We start from the raw sequence: 16,668 nt of genomic DNA on the forward strand, positions 1-16,668 counted from the left end.
ATGTACTGCGATTACAAGTTCAGAGGGATACAGTTTATATGGCAAGCCAAGTACATGCACTTCGTCTACACCAAATGGATGGCTTTTTAAGTCACAAATGGGTATAAGAGCATAAAAAGCTCTTTCTCTTCCTGCTGAGTATATCTTCTTCTGGGAGTGTTTGAGATTCAATAGTAATATTCATCTGTTTGTTTATGAAATGCTTTGTCCTTCCTAAATTAAACACCAGCACACCAGTAAATACAATAAACCACTTTCCTGGTCCACTCCTTTTTTCACGTGTGTGGTTCTCTCTCTTTCACAGGATGTAAATAATGTTGCTGGTTGTGTTGGATGGATGTGAATAGGTCTACCAGTGGTGGAGGAAGTGTTCAGAGTCTTTGGAAGTAGCAATACCAAACTGTAACAATACTCTAAAAGTATCAAAAATAAAAGTAATCAATGCAGAAAATGGCTTTTACTTTTAAGATAACTATACTTTACCTGAGTAAATGCACTTTGTGAGCTATATTTCATCACTGGAGGTGGCACAGGTGACATCCCAGCTCTATAAAACAAACATGCTTTTCATTTCCTGGTGACATCAGTGGATTATGTCTCTTGTATCTTTTCATTTATTCTTTATTTGGATCCATTATCTTCCACAAAATGGTCGTTAGTCTTCCAGGGATTCACACTAAAACACTAAAAACAAAAATGATTAAATAATAAAAACTCAAAGTATAAATAAAACAAGAAAAGGCAAAACAAGCCAAATGTAAGGAACAGAAAATGAAATGGCTCTGAAACAATAAACAGTGGCTTATAATGGAAACTCTGTGTAACAGTCATCATGCTTTACATCACACTAATCATCTTTTTAATGGGACTGTTAAGATGCTATGCTAAATCAGCGTATGGTGTCCTTTTGGTCCGACTCCATGGAATGATTAACCACATCAACTAAGTGGCCACAGGGTCCTCTTTTAAAAGCAGAAGCGTAAAACTGTATGAACAGTATTATTCCCTTTTTTATTAAAAAATAACATCATCATATGTCATTCCGTTGTTATTGTTATACCTCTATATGTCTTCTATGTTTTATATATGCAATCCTTTCTTATCTTATATATTCATATCATATATACTTTTGAGATATAGCCTTTGGTCTTTGCTTTTTATTCGACGCCTTTTGTATGAAATTTGCTATAAAATAACCTTATCTGAAGAGGTTTAAATTGTTCCTTAACCTGGAGAGCTGTGATTGGCTGATCCTGAGCCAATCATTAGCTTCCGCTCCGACCCTTCCGCACATTCACATAGTGAGAGAAGCGCACACACAGCGGAGCTCGGTAAGTCTCTTGTGAAGCTGTACCCGTGCGGAAAATTAGCCATTTTTATTGCTAATTATCAAGTTTTGTGTCTTGTGAAGTTTATTGATTAGTCTCTAAAATGTCACTGTCTCTAATGAGACACTAGCATGCCCACTGGCTCCACTACAGCTAAATATGAAATAGCTTTAGCTTCCGAGCTGACTGTATTGAGATGCTAACGCCAGCTAATGACGAGCTAACTAACGAGTTTGTCGGTACAAACATGGTTTGTGCTTTAAGTAGTTTTATATCCGATTGTATCTCACTCGCTTTCAGATATGTAACGTTAGTTAGCAGTGTATCCACGTGTTAACTCAACCAGCGTCTGATAAATCAAACATTAGCAGATAAGCGTGAATGAAAACACGAGTTTTAGAGTGCAGTTTAATGCTAACTAGCTAGCTAACTTATTAGCTAACTGTGTTAAACATTTATGTTGACTGTTAGGCGACTTAAAATGGAGTTTAATGTTTGTCAGACGCGAACAACGTTAAACCATGAACTCGACTTGTTTTCTCTACCACGCCAGTGTTCGTTAACAGTGTTTGTTCCGCACAGCTTGCCGTACCCTCTCCAGGCTAACACCCATGTTAGCTTGCTTTTACCAAATGTTGCTAGCTGAATGCTAACATTTGGAAGTCGTATTTAGCTACTTTTTCGTCTTGGCGACGACTTCTCACCCTCGACGTTACATCCTTTTTTTAAGCTTTGTCGATCCATCAATATATAATATAAAGCCGACTTTGACTGCTCGTGTTAGACGGTGTTACGGTCTCACTCTGTTGCTTCATAGCCACACCCTTCCTCTCGAAACCAACCAACATTTCGCTTTAAGTTGTCACAAACATAAATTCGTATTTTTAATTGCCACTATAGCACTAAGTTACTCGTTTGACTAAAAAATGCGTAGCTTTACACAAGCTATTTTAAGAAACGTTTTATTAAATCAGAAGCGTGTTTGTGCTGTTCTGTTAACGTTAAAATGTTTTTGCCCTCTCTTGACTGACACACTAATTAAAGAGTAGCCCTGTTCGACATCATTTTAAAAAGTTCACCAACCGTGTAATGACTGTTTTAGACAAACATGTATATTATTTTTACTGTCTGTATGTTGATCAGCAACAGGTCTCTTATGGACTACTTTTTGTTTATGTAACATGTGACAACTCTCCTCCTGATTATAAAGTAGACCCACACAGCACTTAGATTAGCAACATAAAGTCATCCCAGAAAAGCATCATCATCATAACACTGGATGAATAAGTTAACACTGCACAGCGGATGATTTTAATAAATCTATTGACTGGTTTTCCGATGGGCTCTGGTGTCAAATGTTGTCCTTACATTTTTCATTTGTCTGACTTTATAAACACAAAGCAAACGATCCAGTTTTCATCTAGGCTGACTGTAAACACTGCAGTGTTTGATTTAATTCAGGGCCAGGTTCCTGTCTGAACAGTTCGGTGTAGTCTCGTTTTCTGGCTCCCAACCGACACTCAACATCTGCCCGCTGACATCAGCGTACCTGAGGATCTGCCGGTGCCCCCCCTCCCCAGATGTAGAGGGAGTTGACATCTGCAGCAGCCGTGTACACAGTAGGTGAAGCCGTTTTCACAGCATGAATCTGGGTTTTGATTTACTGCACAGATTGTGTGCAAAATACACTTTTGTGGATGGATGGATGTTTACATTTCACTTCCTGATCAGGAATGTGGGATAAAGTGATGATTAGCTGTTAGCACCAATGAGACACTGTCAACAACAAAACCAGGAAGTGTTTACGGGTAGGTTTGGTGAAGGTTGTCAGCTCAAGTGTTAGATTCTTGAAATATTTGCGTCCAGGCTCATCTAATCGTGGACTTCTTATCTGATGTCGGGGCTTAGAAGCAAGTTTTGTGACACCCACACAAATTTTAATCACAGAATGGCTCACGTAACATTTTTCGGCTGACTAAGGCATCAGGCACACGTTGGTAACGTTGGTGTCACCCTAGGTGCACCACCCCTTTGCCGTGGTAAGGATTTCAGTGCAGTGGTCATGCATGGCACCCCCTGATCTCCATTTTCTGTTTGCATGGTGTGCTTGAGTAGAGGAGGGTCATTACAATGCCTCTTTGTAGAGGGCCTCGTGTGCCGGTCTCACACTGTGGGCTTCATACGTCCTCGTTAGAATTGCAAATGTCGGTCGAGTGTAACAGAGTGTTTTTTGTATTGTTTGTCTCAACGTTTGGCAAATGTCCAACAGACCTAGTGTGATTAGTAGATTCAAAGAGGTTGGTAAATGAGATTTTAGTGTGCATCACCCCCTGTTTGACATTTTGTACATCAAATGAAGATTGCATTTGCGTTTCAGAATATAATTTAAAACTGCTTGATTATCAGCGTTTGACTTTCAGCGTTTCGTCACACAAGAAAACAAAACGCACAAATTAAATAAAATTGTGTTGGAAAATGACACAACAGAAGACGATCCTTCTGTATTACTCAAGGGGTTTATTATCAGCAGCAAAGTTGTCAAAGATTGTCTTTTTTGATCCCTGGACGATAACGGATTGTTTTAAGAAAACATATCCGTCTTCATCTGAATCATTTTCATGCCTGTGAGTTCCTCTGACTGTTAATATTTTCTGGGCCTTTTCATGTCTAAACTGTTCCAGGCTGATGATGATGGGTCATCGTCTGTGGCCTTTCTCCTCCGCATAATAATGAGATTCAGTTATTTGCGGCACTGGAACTCTTGTGTTCTGACTCTGACATTTTTAGGATCTATTGAACTTTTCAGAGCACATTTCTCCACATTACATCTCTTCGGTCAGAAGTTGAAAGGGACGTTTAATTATTCTTCGATGCCAGCGTTGCTACTCGACACCCGCCTGAATCTCTGGAGTTAAAGAGCAGTCTTTGACTTCCTTTAGCGCCTCTTGATTTTCCTTCTTTTTTTTGAGGCGACGCCCGTCGTCATCACTGCTGAAGTCCCTTGGTAGTGGGTGGGGAAGAGAGCTCATTCTTTGGCAGAGGAACGGCGTTTTAATCCGCTGATGTCAGTGGTGATTTTTGATTGTTGTCAGCACCGTACGGACGGGGTGTTCACTCTTACATCAGCGCAGTCGATCAGCTTCACTACTTCAGTTACTGTACACTGAGCAATTCTGAACTTCATGAGTTTGGTATCTTGCAGAGAAATGTCTTTGATTGCAATCAGAATAATCTTTATCGGCCAAGTATGTTTACATGTACAAGGAATTTGACTCTCAATGTAGTTAAACATAGTTCCAAAATCAATTTACAGTAAGATAAACATACAGATAAAACCAGGAAAACACACTTGTATTAGTACATAAAAGTGTAAAGTATAAATATAGAGTACATAAAAAGCATCAAAGAGAATACAGTACTGGTAGCTTCCATTGAGCTGTTTGTTTTGTCTGTTGATTGCAGTCTTAATCCAAATAGTATATTAATAGATGAAATGTGGATGTGGCATGAATTCATTTCAGTCACTTTATTAAAATTGGTCTTCATGATATTTTCCTTTTGAAAAGCTTGTTCGGATGCAGCTGTTTATTTTTCTGTCGCTATGAACGACACAAAGACACGATCCTCTGTCTCACTTCGTCGCTCTCTCTGTCGCTCCACAGACTCTTGTGCTGACCAGAGAAGTTTTCTACCATGCGTGAGTACAAGCTCGTGGTGCTGGGATCAGGTGGCGTGGGAAAGTCAGCACTGGTGAGTGACAAGCTGTCATTGTGTTAGTTGTATTTTTGTAGTAACATGGTGTTATTGACAGTGTTGTGATGCAATTTACAATAAAGTAGTGCTTTAAATGAGACAGATAATTCTTGTTAAACAGGAATATATTCTATAAAGTTGTAGGTTGTGCTACAGGGATTTATTCTGCGGGTAATATATTCTGGGATGCAATATTTCAACAGACCACAATAAATAAGAGTAGGCGGCATGGATGAGCCTGAGTCGAGGGTTGTGCCGCCTCAAGAATGTAAATTATCCGTGTTAAGAAATGAAAGTGGCTTCTAGTCAGAGATGAATGTTGATGATGACTCGTTATATTTGAAGTGTGTTTTTATGTTTTAGGAAATAGATTTTCCAGTGCCAGCTTTTGATAAATAATGATATACTGTCTTGATGTTTTCCTTCTTTCCATTTGTCCGTTTCAGACGGTCCAATTTGTGCAAGGCATTTTTGTGGAGAAGTACGACCCCACAATAGAAGACTCCTACAGAAAGGTAGGCTCCGAAACACACCGACCTCAATGCAACTCTGTGGTTGGCTGTTAAAATGCCTCCATGTTTCTTATAAGAAAAATATTCATGTTTTTTATTTCTCCAACAGCAAGTGGAGGTCGACGGGCAGCAATGTATGCTTGAAATCCTCGACACGGCTGGAACAGTAAGTCAAGTCTGACACGAGCATCAGATGAAGATGAATGTAAACATGCTGCTGATTGCTCCTCCCCTCTGTATCTGACCTGTAGGAGCAGTTCACGGCTATGAGGGACCTGTACATGAAGAATGGACAAGGGTTTGCTTTGGTGTACTCCATCACAGCACAGTCGACGTTTAATGACCTGCAGGACCTCCGGGAACAGATCCTGCGAGTAAAGGACACCGAGGACGTGAGTGTTGTACTCTGTTAAAACTTCTATTGTCAGTTTTGTGGCAGTTAGATAATCCAACTGGTTTATAAATGGTAAATGAACTTAAAATGTGGGCGTATTTCCTCAGCCAATAAAGTACAAAAAAAACAGTTCTGCTATTAATTTTCTCACAACCAAACAAACGGGGAACAAACATTTCACGCACCACTGGTCAGAAATGTTCAGATACTATGAGTCAGAATAGAGAAACAGAATAGAGAACATGCATACATGTGAAAAATGTATAGTGTGTGTGTGTGTGTATAGGGGTGTTTACATTCAACTGTGATATTTGAAAGTGAAATATTAATATGTAAATAAAACACGTATGATGGTATCATGTAAATAAACATGATTGAAGTATGAAATATGGAACGGAGGATATAAATATAGAATGTAAACAAGATGACCCAGAAGAGAAACTATAAAGAGAACGTAATCTTTCCCTTGAAGTAATTAAAAATCAACACATTTGGAGATGCATGGTCTTCATCTGATAGCGTTGATGTCTGTCTCATTGTACGTCAGGTGACATCATCTCTCAGTAAGGCACCTCCTCCGTGTGTGCAGAGGTTCTCCTCGGTGATAACCTTTTATCGGTGTTGCTCTGTATAATCTGCCCGTGTCGCCTCTCGGGCTCATCGCTCCCTCATTAGAGTCGGCTCTGTGGAGAGAGGGCCGAGCGAATGGGGGGGGGGTATAAATGTCAGAGCTGTTAGACGCTATCTGCCACTTCCCAGTCTTGGTCTCAGTCTCTTGATTTAGAGAGAGGACGTGCAGCATGCTGAGTCTGTGCTTTATTTATTCATAGCGGGTTTCTTGATTGGTCTTGTGTTTCACTTAATATTTCCCTTGTATATAAGATCATAAAATGAGTGAATCATGCATGTTTGGCTGTGTAAAGATATTGCCTTTGAGCTCGTTTCTGTTAATCAATCAGGTTCCAATGATCCTGGTGGGAAACAAATGTGACCTGGAGGACGAGCGTGTGGTTGGAAAGGAGCAGGGCCAGAACCTGGCTCGTCAGTGGAACAACTGTGCCTTTTTAGAGTCTTCAGCTAAGTCAAAGATCAATGTTAATGAGGTAAGTACGGTCACTATCCGGGGGGGGGGGGGTGGCTGTGTGTGTGTGTGTGTAACGGTACACAGAAGTCACGATCCAGTTCATAACACTGTTTGTGTGACGGCCGGTTCGGTACAGCAGGAAAAACCCTGAATGCGTGGACTTGCAGCAACTATTCTCATTGTCAAAATAAGGAACATTTCAAACACTTATGTATTAATCTGTACGAACACGCATCAAATAGAACAATATATGGAAATGGCACCACAAGGCAACTAACCTCAGCACATGTTGCCAAAAAGTATCCAGGCAGAACTCGAGCTCGTAACATTTGTGCACTGGTTCCTTAAAACAGTACTCAACCATTCATCAATAACCTCTTGTCATAATGTCACCCATAGACTGCATAATAACTTCTAGACTTTCCGAATGTTATCGGATATAATGGACGAAATTCTGATAGTAAAACAAATAATTTCTCAGGGACTCAAAAACCATTTTATCCACCATTTAAAAGCTGCAACATTAGTGACGGAGAAGGCTAAAGCGGCGCCTATAACGTGGCCGCAAGTTTAACTGGAACACGCATGCAGGACGCTCTCATGCTCGCCATGAAAGAGGGACGGCAGGTAAAAACGTAGCACATCGATGAGATTTGTATGCCAGACGGACATTACACCACTTACAAGTGTTGTAACTCACAATTGAGGAGCAGAACCACTGCTGCTATGTGCTGTAGTCTTTATCTAGTGTTAGGGGAGGGGCTATGGCTCCAGTGTGGCATTGACAAAACGAAAATGGTAAATAAAACTACAACAAAAACAGTTTAACTGTCTTATTCAGCACCACATAGTTCAGTCTTTTCAGCCTTTATTCTCTAACGTGAGAAATAAAACGTGAAGATATTCGCTCTGTGATCGCTGAAACGTTGCGACCGATGAACCTTCTCTTGTTCTAGATTTTCTATGATCTGGTGAGACAGATCAACAGAAAAACGCCAATGGAGAAGAAGACAAAAAAGAAGTCGAATTGCGCACTGCTCTAAAATGCCCTCCCACAGCAGCTCCAGGCCAGGTGAGTGGGTGTTGAATCTAAATGTATTTCAGACACGAGCAGCCGGCCTCCCGCTGCTCACTGAGCTGGGGATTGTCATGAACGTTTAGATGTTTATTGCAGGGATTTTTATAGAATCGTTTAATTCATTTTGACGGCAAGTATTGTGTTGCAGTTACCAGATAAACTTGATAAATGGGGATTAAAGCATCACTGATGACTTTGTAACGATAATGACTCATGAAGAACATCTTTTCAGGGGGAACAAGAGTAAATATATACGCTCTCTAGTCCCTTTCTGCCTCGTTGTGCTGTTTTCACATGAACAGAACTAATGTCCAGTGAAAGCTAGTTGTGTGAAAATCCATTTTAGGCCTTCATCTTTTAATTTGATAGAAGATTATTTTTAATGTTTTATCCAAATTGTATCAATTTGGATAAAACAAATCTTTCATGAATGTTGTGGCTCCACCTGCTGTTGGAACGTTGTAAATAAATATTCCTGCCACACTTCATGTTTCTCATAATGCACTGGACTAATGTGTTTAACGTTACCAGACACTGTTTCCCGAAGCATGTCATATTGTGTCTTAATGCGTTTCCCCAGGTTTGTGACTGTAAATCATTACTTTACAGTCTTTTCACTTTAGTATGTAAATCAATCCCTAGAGACTTGAAGCTTGGTTGGAATATGGAATTCATCATGGTGACCGTCATGTTGTGTCAACTTCTCAAAAGAAACTACACTTCTTTAAAAATGATTACGTAACTTTGGCATCAATAAAAGCCGACACGGCTCCCGCGTCATTTGAGTTTGAGGCATCGGCTCCAAACTGCGGTTCCTGCTTCTCTGCGTGTCCTTCACAACGTTGAATATCTTCTGACATTGTTATTTCTTTCTTGCTTTCAGAAACATGTCATGATTAACTGTTTGCCAGTGGATCGTGCCAGCATTCCAAGTCCTCTCCGGAGCATTTTGAAAAAGGCAGACCGAGATACTTCACCAGGAGACGGCACATAATCTCAAGATGCTCTTCTCTGCTTTTCAAACAGCGAAGAGATCCACCTTTTTTTTTTTGTATTGTCAGCCTAATGACAACTCTGTTATTGTTTTATTTGTTGTCTCTTCTCCGATGCGTCTTTCTTCTTTGAAATATTAGTGTAAAAGAAGAGACCGTGGGTTTAAATCCATATATGGGAACTAAAATGTTTTATTAAAAGTAACATCAATCTTTGGCATATTGTGAAAATACGTTTGCAAAAGGAAACCTTGTGAAATGTTGACCTTTTCATACAGTTCTGCACTAACAGTGTCAACAAATTGTCCATAAGTTACTCGCTCCTACTTTCAAGGATGTGTATTGATGAGATAACATCTGTCCTAAGTGACTTTGTTTTTTATTGAGAGCTGCAAGCCTTCCATATTTCCCATAATATATTCTACTTCCATTTTTGCATAATACAGCTAAGGAAATTAGTATTTTATAGACTGATGGGGGAAATGGTGTGTTCTGATTTGTGTCTTGAGGCTGAAAATATATTGTACTAAACCAACTCTAATATTGCTGTCACAGATGCTTTTCCAGCTTTTATGAATGATTAAATTTTAGTACATTTTCATTATTTTTGTCTCGTTTTGTTTTTTGTGTGTTTTTTAAGGTGTTCAATGGTTCGTATCATTGTTTGATAATGAGGAAAATATAATGCTGGATAGTTCCATGTGTTGATTTGCTCGTTACTTTGGCTGAATTATAAATCATGTTTTCTCGGCTCAGGACACGGCAGCGAGAGGATCAATACCTCAAAGAGAGCCTCGACGAGCTTAAAGTGCTGCTGTAGTGTTTCCTGTTGGCAGACATGACCGACTCAACACAAGTCACCAGAGTTCTAGCTGAGGAGCTGGCTCAGCTGACCAGCAGAGGAGGTTGTTGAAGGAGCAGAGAAAGAGGAACCCTCGGAGGTGGAGGCAGCAAAAGCAGAATAGAAATGTATCAGATTGTGGCCTTGAGGGAAGTGAAGGCAGATGAGACTGATCAGCTGATCGACCTCAGAGTGGTGAGACACAAAGGCCTCTTCAACATGTGCGATATAAGATTGCTGTAAGTTATTTACAGATACAAAATATCATAAATACGCCAGCCTTGATAGTATTGTACAATGTATTCAAGATAAAACCAGTAGTTAGACCACCTGTCTAGTTGGGATCCATGGTTAGTCATAGTTACATTTCCTCCAAAGAGATTACGCCTCTAAACTTCTCATGGATTTATTTAAAGGCTCAAAGGGATAATGAGCCAATATATCACACCGAACCAATTTGTGTGTATCAGCTTTTTGTTCTCTCCTGCAGTGACCATCTTACCACCGCTATGATGTACTGTATCTTGTGGCCCTTTTTAGGGGCTCTGACCTTTATGTCAAAGTAACTCCAGTAACAAAATGCCACCTGAACATTCGCACTGATGCAGCAGTATATGTAACAATGTAACCTGTCACAGAGTATTCCTCTGCAGAACGAGTACGTTTTAAACTTTTTGTTTGTGTGCACTAAGTGCATTTTGCTGATGTTTTCCTTATAGTATATTTTTAGACTGTGCACTTTACTGTACGTTTGCTGACGTAAAGGATCTGAGTTCCTTCTTTCACCACTGGCTAAAACTGCAACGTAAGCAAGATGAGTCAACCTGCTATATAGTAAATCTACCAGCAGAGAAATATTCTCTCTAAAAGCATCGAATTAAACCTGCAGCGTTTATATTGTATAATTATAAATATCTCTACATTACCACCGCTGAGTGAGCAGCGGCGGTGACTCCCAGTCCTCCTCACCTACCCTGGCCCTCCTCCCTGCCTCCTTTCCCCTCCCTCTCTCCGACACGCGTGCATACAGACCGACAGGCTACGCGACCCCCCTCCCCCCCTGCCATCATTTTCCCATCTCTTACTCACTCTCTTCCCTACAACAAACATGGCCGCGAAATCTGATGGTGCACCCGTCTCTCTACGAAACGAAATCCCACCCGAGTGTCCCTCCAGGTCGGACCCGCGGCCTCCTCAGCACCGTCCTACCGAGCAGCGCTACTCCGTCCCGGACTGCTGCTGGACGCTGTGCGCCCTGCTAGTGTTCTTCTCGGACGGGGCCTCAGACCTGTGGCTGGCCGCGGACTACTACCTTAGGAGGTCCTACTGGTGCTTTGCACTGACTCTGGTCTTTGTGATAATCCCGTCCGTGGTGGTGCAAGTGTTGAGCTTCCGATGGTTCGCCTACGATTTCTCGGAAACCGTCGAGAGCGGCACGGCTGCGGCCGCCGTGGTGGGGGCGTCGGTAGCGGAGGAGAGCGACTTCAGCACCAAGGACAGCGGCGAGCGGGGCGCTGGCCGCTCTGCCGAGGAGGCCGGGGTGCTGCCAGGGCCGGGCACCGGGGGAGGAGCCCGGGGCTGCTGCAGAGCCTTCATATGGTTCTTACAGGCCATCATTCATATCTTTCAGCTGGCACAGGTCTGGAGGTAAGTCTGAATATAACGGCATCTGAGAGCAGGGGAAACTACACATTCTGCCTTTGTGTGTGTGTGTCTGTGTGTCTGTATCTATGTGCACATGCATTCTCCACAGCACAGCATCACTCCCTGTAGCTAAACGCTTATGAAATGTAAATAATTCAGGGAGGTTCTGTGCCCAAAATGCCAGAATGTCTTTTTGTATTGTTTGACGTGTCTCCAGTTTAGAAAGGGAGAATTAGACTCCACCCAGCCCACCCCACCCCCCAAACCCCCTGACACGCTTTTAGGTCAATCATCTCCCAGGAAAATCATCAACTCATCCACACCAATCGCCTTATATAGAAAAATTAAAAAAATCCCTTTGTCTTTAGGGGTTTTGGCAAGAAGGAGCCTGCGTGCTGGAGAAAATGAATACTCTTAAATGTCACGAGAGTTGCTTCCTATTTGCAGTGAGATGTGTACCCGTCTCCCTTTCACTGGGTATTTTAAGTTCTTAGCTTGAGGCGCCTGCTCTTATGTTTGCTAAATCCATATTCTCAAATCCCCCAGCTGTTTTTAGATTCAGTCTGTTCCTCTCAGTCGAGCCCAAACATTTTTAATTATGAGGCACACGTTGAGACTAAAAACAAACCGGTGTACACACTCTCCTCTCACATGGGTGGTAGGCCTAGTAGGTGTGTAGGTCAGCAACTCAGTGATGGTAAGGCAGTGCTCACGCTTAGAATGCCCTGATGGGTTTTGACAGGCTTGAACTGCTGCCAGCCAGGAGGAGGCATCCAGCTGAACTGTAGGATGGTTAGACAAAATGTGATGATATTCAAAGACAAGTTGTATTTTATAGACATGCTAAAACGTTAGAGAAGGACAAATTATGTGCAATGATGGAAATCACTTGTTTGATTTATCTGTAGGCCTTCATAATCTATCTTTGTGGTCGCGCTCTTCCTGCCTCTTTAGACAGCCTTATGGGTAATATATATTGATTCCTTATTTCCTCCATGGAGACTTCGACTTATATGTGTGTGAGTGTGTCCAGGAGCACATTAAAACATTGTGGCGGCACAGAATTACCGGTAATGCCATTAAAGCTGTTGCGTGTGTGTGCTCCGTTCATTGCCGCTGCTCTCAGACCGGCGTGTCTGCACATTAAGAGGATTACCGCCCTGTGTTTTACCCTCAGCTGTTAACTCAGGAATGATCCGTCACTGATACACTCTCAGTCAGGTGAACCGGGGATCAATTTGGGCCAGCTACCAGAATTAAATGTCAGCGCACAAGAGATGGGATATGGGGTTGTGTTACATGCCTGAGGGTGTGCAATGAAACTCTGTCTTTGTGTGTGTCCTCCCGAGTCTTTGACCCTCATTATTGCACGTATGCTCTATTTTCTCAGTGTGTTACATCCCAAGGCGCACTTTGTGTAGCAGGAAGCAGAACAAAAAAATGGTTACACAAACTCCCTTGTGGTTCGCTGGGCTTGTTGACATAGGGCTCCTCAGACCCTTCTCCCTGAGGCAATTACTGATACATTTATTACAATTACTGATACATTTATAGCTTCAGTCCTCCGCGCCAACCACATCTCTTTACACCTAACAACGGTTAGGTGGGAAAGTAAAGATTTACACAGTGTGTGTTTGCATGGTACAAATAGGTGTCACGTGTCAATGCATTTGTGCAGAAATAGTGCAAGTGCAAGTATGTGAACCTGTGTGGCTACAAAACGATGTGTGTTTGTCATACAAGGTCACTATAGAACAAGCGATGGGAGGTGGGACTACATGCCAGCAAAGCTCAGGAGTTCGACGGGGGATTGATAGCGAGCGCTCCCATCTAACCTTGAATCTGAAGGAGAGATTGAGTGCATGTATTTGGATTTCTTTGCTCATATTTGGCTTTTTCTGCAGCTCTCTGACTGATTTTATTTGAAGAGAGATTGCAGACAAGCTCCACATTCAACCCTTCCGATGCCTGTACTAAAATTAAAATCACAGAGCTGCTTAGTTCAGTCTAGTCGGAATCCCGGAGGAGCAAGCAGTCAGCTTTTTTGACAAGAAGTGCTGACAGCTCTCAGAGTTTGGAATAATGAGTTATAACATTTTTGAAGCACAGTTTTTAGACCTAACATTCTGCCTTAACACACTGATGAATGTGTCTGAATTGCGTCTGCCTCTGATACACAGGTATGTCCACGTCCTGTATTTGGGTGTGCAGAGCCGCTGGCACAGAGACCCCGAGCGCCGACACTACTACTGGCGCATGATGTTTGAGAGCGCCGACATCAGCATGCTGCGTCTGCTTGAGTCCTTCCTGAAGAGTGCCCCTCAGCTGGTGCTGCAGCTCAGCATCATGATCCAGGCCACTCAGTTGCTGCCCCTTCAGGGTGAGTGTCCCAAAATGGCCAATCACCACATCAGTCAATCACACGTCTGAAGCCCCACCGCTATGTACGATGAGTCACTTATGATGCGCCTCAATCAGGCTCCAACAGAGCAGAGATATTCTTGCTGTGCTAAATGGTACGACAGTTACCCCCTAGCCATTTTCATCAGGTCTAACTTCTGTTGCTCGTCTCTCTCGTCCCTCTGTCTCTCCAGGGCTTTCAGCTTCTGCCTCGCTGCTATCCCTCGCCTGGATGGTCGCCTCCTATCAGAAAGCTCTGAGGGACTCCCGAGACGATAAGCTACCCATGACCTACAAGGCCGTCATAGCTCAGATTCTGTGGCACCTGTTCACCATCGGCGCCCGCACTCTGGCCTTCGCCCTGTTTGCCTCTGTGTTCCAGCTTTACTTTGGCATCTTCATCGTGGCCCACTGGTGCATCATGACGTTTTGGATCATTCAAGGCGAGACGGACTTCTGCATGTCCAAATGGGAGGAGATTATCTATAACATGATGGTGGGCATCGTGTATGTTTTCTGCTGGTTCAGTGTTAGAGAGGGGCGCACTCGCTGCAGGTTGCTCATCTACAGCCTGACTGTGTTCGTTGAGAATGTGGCGCTCACCACTGCCTGGTATTTGTACCGCGACCCTCGTACCTCAGACTTCTACGCCGTCATCATGGTCTGCGTGGTGGCCAGCAGCTACGCTCTGGGCACCTTCTTCATGTTTGTGTATTACTGTCTGCTGCACCCTGACGGCCCGGTCTCAGGGTGGGGTTATATTGTGGAGAAGGAGGTGCCTGTGGAGACGCTGGCCTCCCCAGCTACCAGCCTGCCCCCTGACGTGGTGAGCAGCCCCCCCAGAACCCTTCAGAGAACTAAAGGGTCAGAAAGAGAGCAGGGGTCTGGGGTAGACGGAGACGTGTTTCAGGTACGACCACTTCGGGGAGCTCAGGCCCCAGTGCCCAACCTAACACCCAGGACAGAGGGGCCTGTCATCCGTATAGATCTGCCCAGGAAGAAGTACCCTGCCTGGGACGCTCACTTCATCGACCGCCGGCTCCGCAAAACCATCCTGGTGCTCGAAAGCGCCGCCCCGGTCACGCCAAGGATCCAGTACCGCTGTCTGGGCACACCCAAAGAAGTGATGGAGTACGAGACCACCGTGTGATGTGCCGAAGGGGCTGTAACTCAGCTCGAGCCGTGTGAACACCCTGCCTTAAACACAGTGGCAGGTGGATGACTCTCACTGAGCAGTCTGTTTCCGCTCCCCGCCTAACTTGATTGATCTCTGTACTGTCAGTCAGTGGAGACAAAGAGGTGTGAGAGTGTGGTGTCTTTATTTTTTACAAAGGCAAAAGTGCTGTGATGTTGTGTAATGATGGTGCATATTTCGGTTTCTGTATCATTTCTCAGGTCGGGGTGTGGTACAGGAAGAGGTTGACGTCAGCAGCAAACTTGCTGTCCGGTGAAGTTAGAGAGAAGCACAGGTAGTCAGAGGAGTGGAGCTGATTATCAATCAGAGGCCGAAAGTCCTCCTCAGTGAAGGTGCTTCAGCGCATCCTCTCGAGGCGATCAGACAACAGAGGCGAGCCTTCAACATGCATGACTATTTATGGCAGCTAGAAACGAAACATCATTGAACAAGATGTAGAAGGGTGAGAGGCATTTAAAGATGGTGAACTCGCACTGTCATGTTAAACACAATCTACAATAAATACAGGCACTGATGATCGTAATCATACTTTTCCATATCTACTCACTCATGTTGAAGGATTCTCTGAAAATGCTGAATGTAAAAACAGTTGAAAATGTGATTATTTGTGACAAGGCTTCAAGGATTTTTATGCTGTTAGTGGGATTTACAACATTCCTGTGGTACAACGTTTGTTTTTGTTTTTTTAGGTCAGCTAGAACAAAAAAGAGATTTGTGTGTTTACAAGCAGTCTGTTGTTTTTGGGACGCGCCATCACTATTATTCCAATGAGATGCACCTTCATTCAGAATGTGTACTGAACAACATTATGATTCACATTCACAGGATGTATTCTGATGGGACTCTCAACAATTGTATTTTCATACTGCATCCGTCTTACACCGCAAAGGAAACAGGACATTCATTTCCATGTAAATTAAACTGTATAATGAAGAGGACGTTACAGAGGGACAGCACTGTCTGTAATATTACTGTATCCATACTTTGTTGTCTGAATAATGTAGAGAAAAAATAATTAGCTGCAGACTCCAGACTCGGAATAGCTTTGATATTATTGATGGTACAGGCATGTGATACTTGTGGTAACACTTTTATTTTACAGGATCGGTAATTTCCATTTCATTTTTTCTAAACTTTCCTAGAAATACATTTTAATTTAGATAATTTGAGCTGTTGATTTCCGGAGGAATTCCCTTGAAATAGCTGCTCTATTTAAACCCTCAAATAATGGATTCATCACCCAGTAATTATTGGAAAATGAATTCTTCATATATGATGAATTGAATACTCACCATACTCATCAAATTACACATTTCTGACCTGCTGTAGAGTCATGGTCACCCTAGCTTAGCATTTAAATTTATTTATTATTTGGTATTTATTTACCTATTAGTGCTAAATATTAGTTTCCAGGAACTTTCCCATGAAATGATTAAGAATTTATGGT

General features: G+C 42.7%; 2 protein-coding genes across 3 annotated transcripts; both read left to right on the forward strand.

Moving 5' to 3' along the window:
• Positions 1-1,278: 1,278 nt before the first annotated feature.
• Positions 1,279-9,745, forward strand: rap1aa (RAP1A, member of RAS oncogene family a). Its single transcript, XM_079274140.1, has 9 exons — positions 1,279-1,331; positions 2,790-2,947; positions 4,991-5,078; positions 5,528-5,596; positions 5,703-5,759; positions 5,845-5,985; positions 6,947-7,090; positions 8,028-8,143; positions 9,033-9,745. The coding sequence occupies exons 3-8, from the start codon at positions 5,022-5,024 to the stop codon at positions 8,112-8,114; spliced, it is 555 nt and encodes a 184-aa protein (XP_079130266.1). The 5' UTR covers positions 1,279-1,331; positions 2,790-2,947; positions 4,991-5,021; the 3' UTR covers positions 8,115-8,143; positions 9,033-9,745.
• A 1,330-nt stretch (positions 9,746-11,075) lies between these two features.
• Positions 11,076-15,176, forward strand: xkr7a (XK related 7a; the record flags this gene model as incomplete). Of its 2 annotated transcripts, none has more annotated exons than XM_079272830.1 (3): positions 11,076-11,629; positions 13,807-14,006; positions 14,221-15,176. In XM_079272830.1, the coding sequence occupies 3 exons, from the start codon at positions 11,091-11,093 to the stop codon at positions 15,174-15,176; spliced, it is 1,695 nt and encodes a 564-aa protein (XP_079128956.1). The 2 variants fall into 2 exon arrangements, with proteins under 2 accessions (XP_079128956.1, XP_079128955.1); XM_079272829.1 differs by lacking the exon at positions 11,076-11,629 and adding an exon at positions 12,355-12,410.
• Between the last annotated feature and the right edge of the window lie 1,492 nt (positions 15,177-16,668).

This window comes from Melanostigma gelatinosum, assembly GCF_949748355.1.
Source record: "Melanostigma gelatinosum genome assembly, chromosome: 8".
Lineage (NCBI taxonomy): Eukaryota > Metazoa > Chordata > Actinopteri > Perciformes > Zoarcidae > Melanostigma > Melanostigma gelatinosum.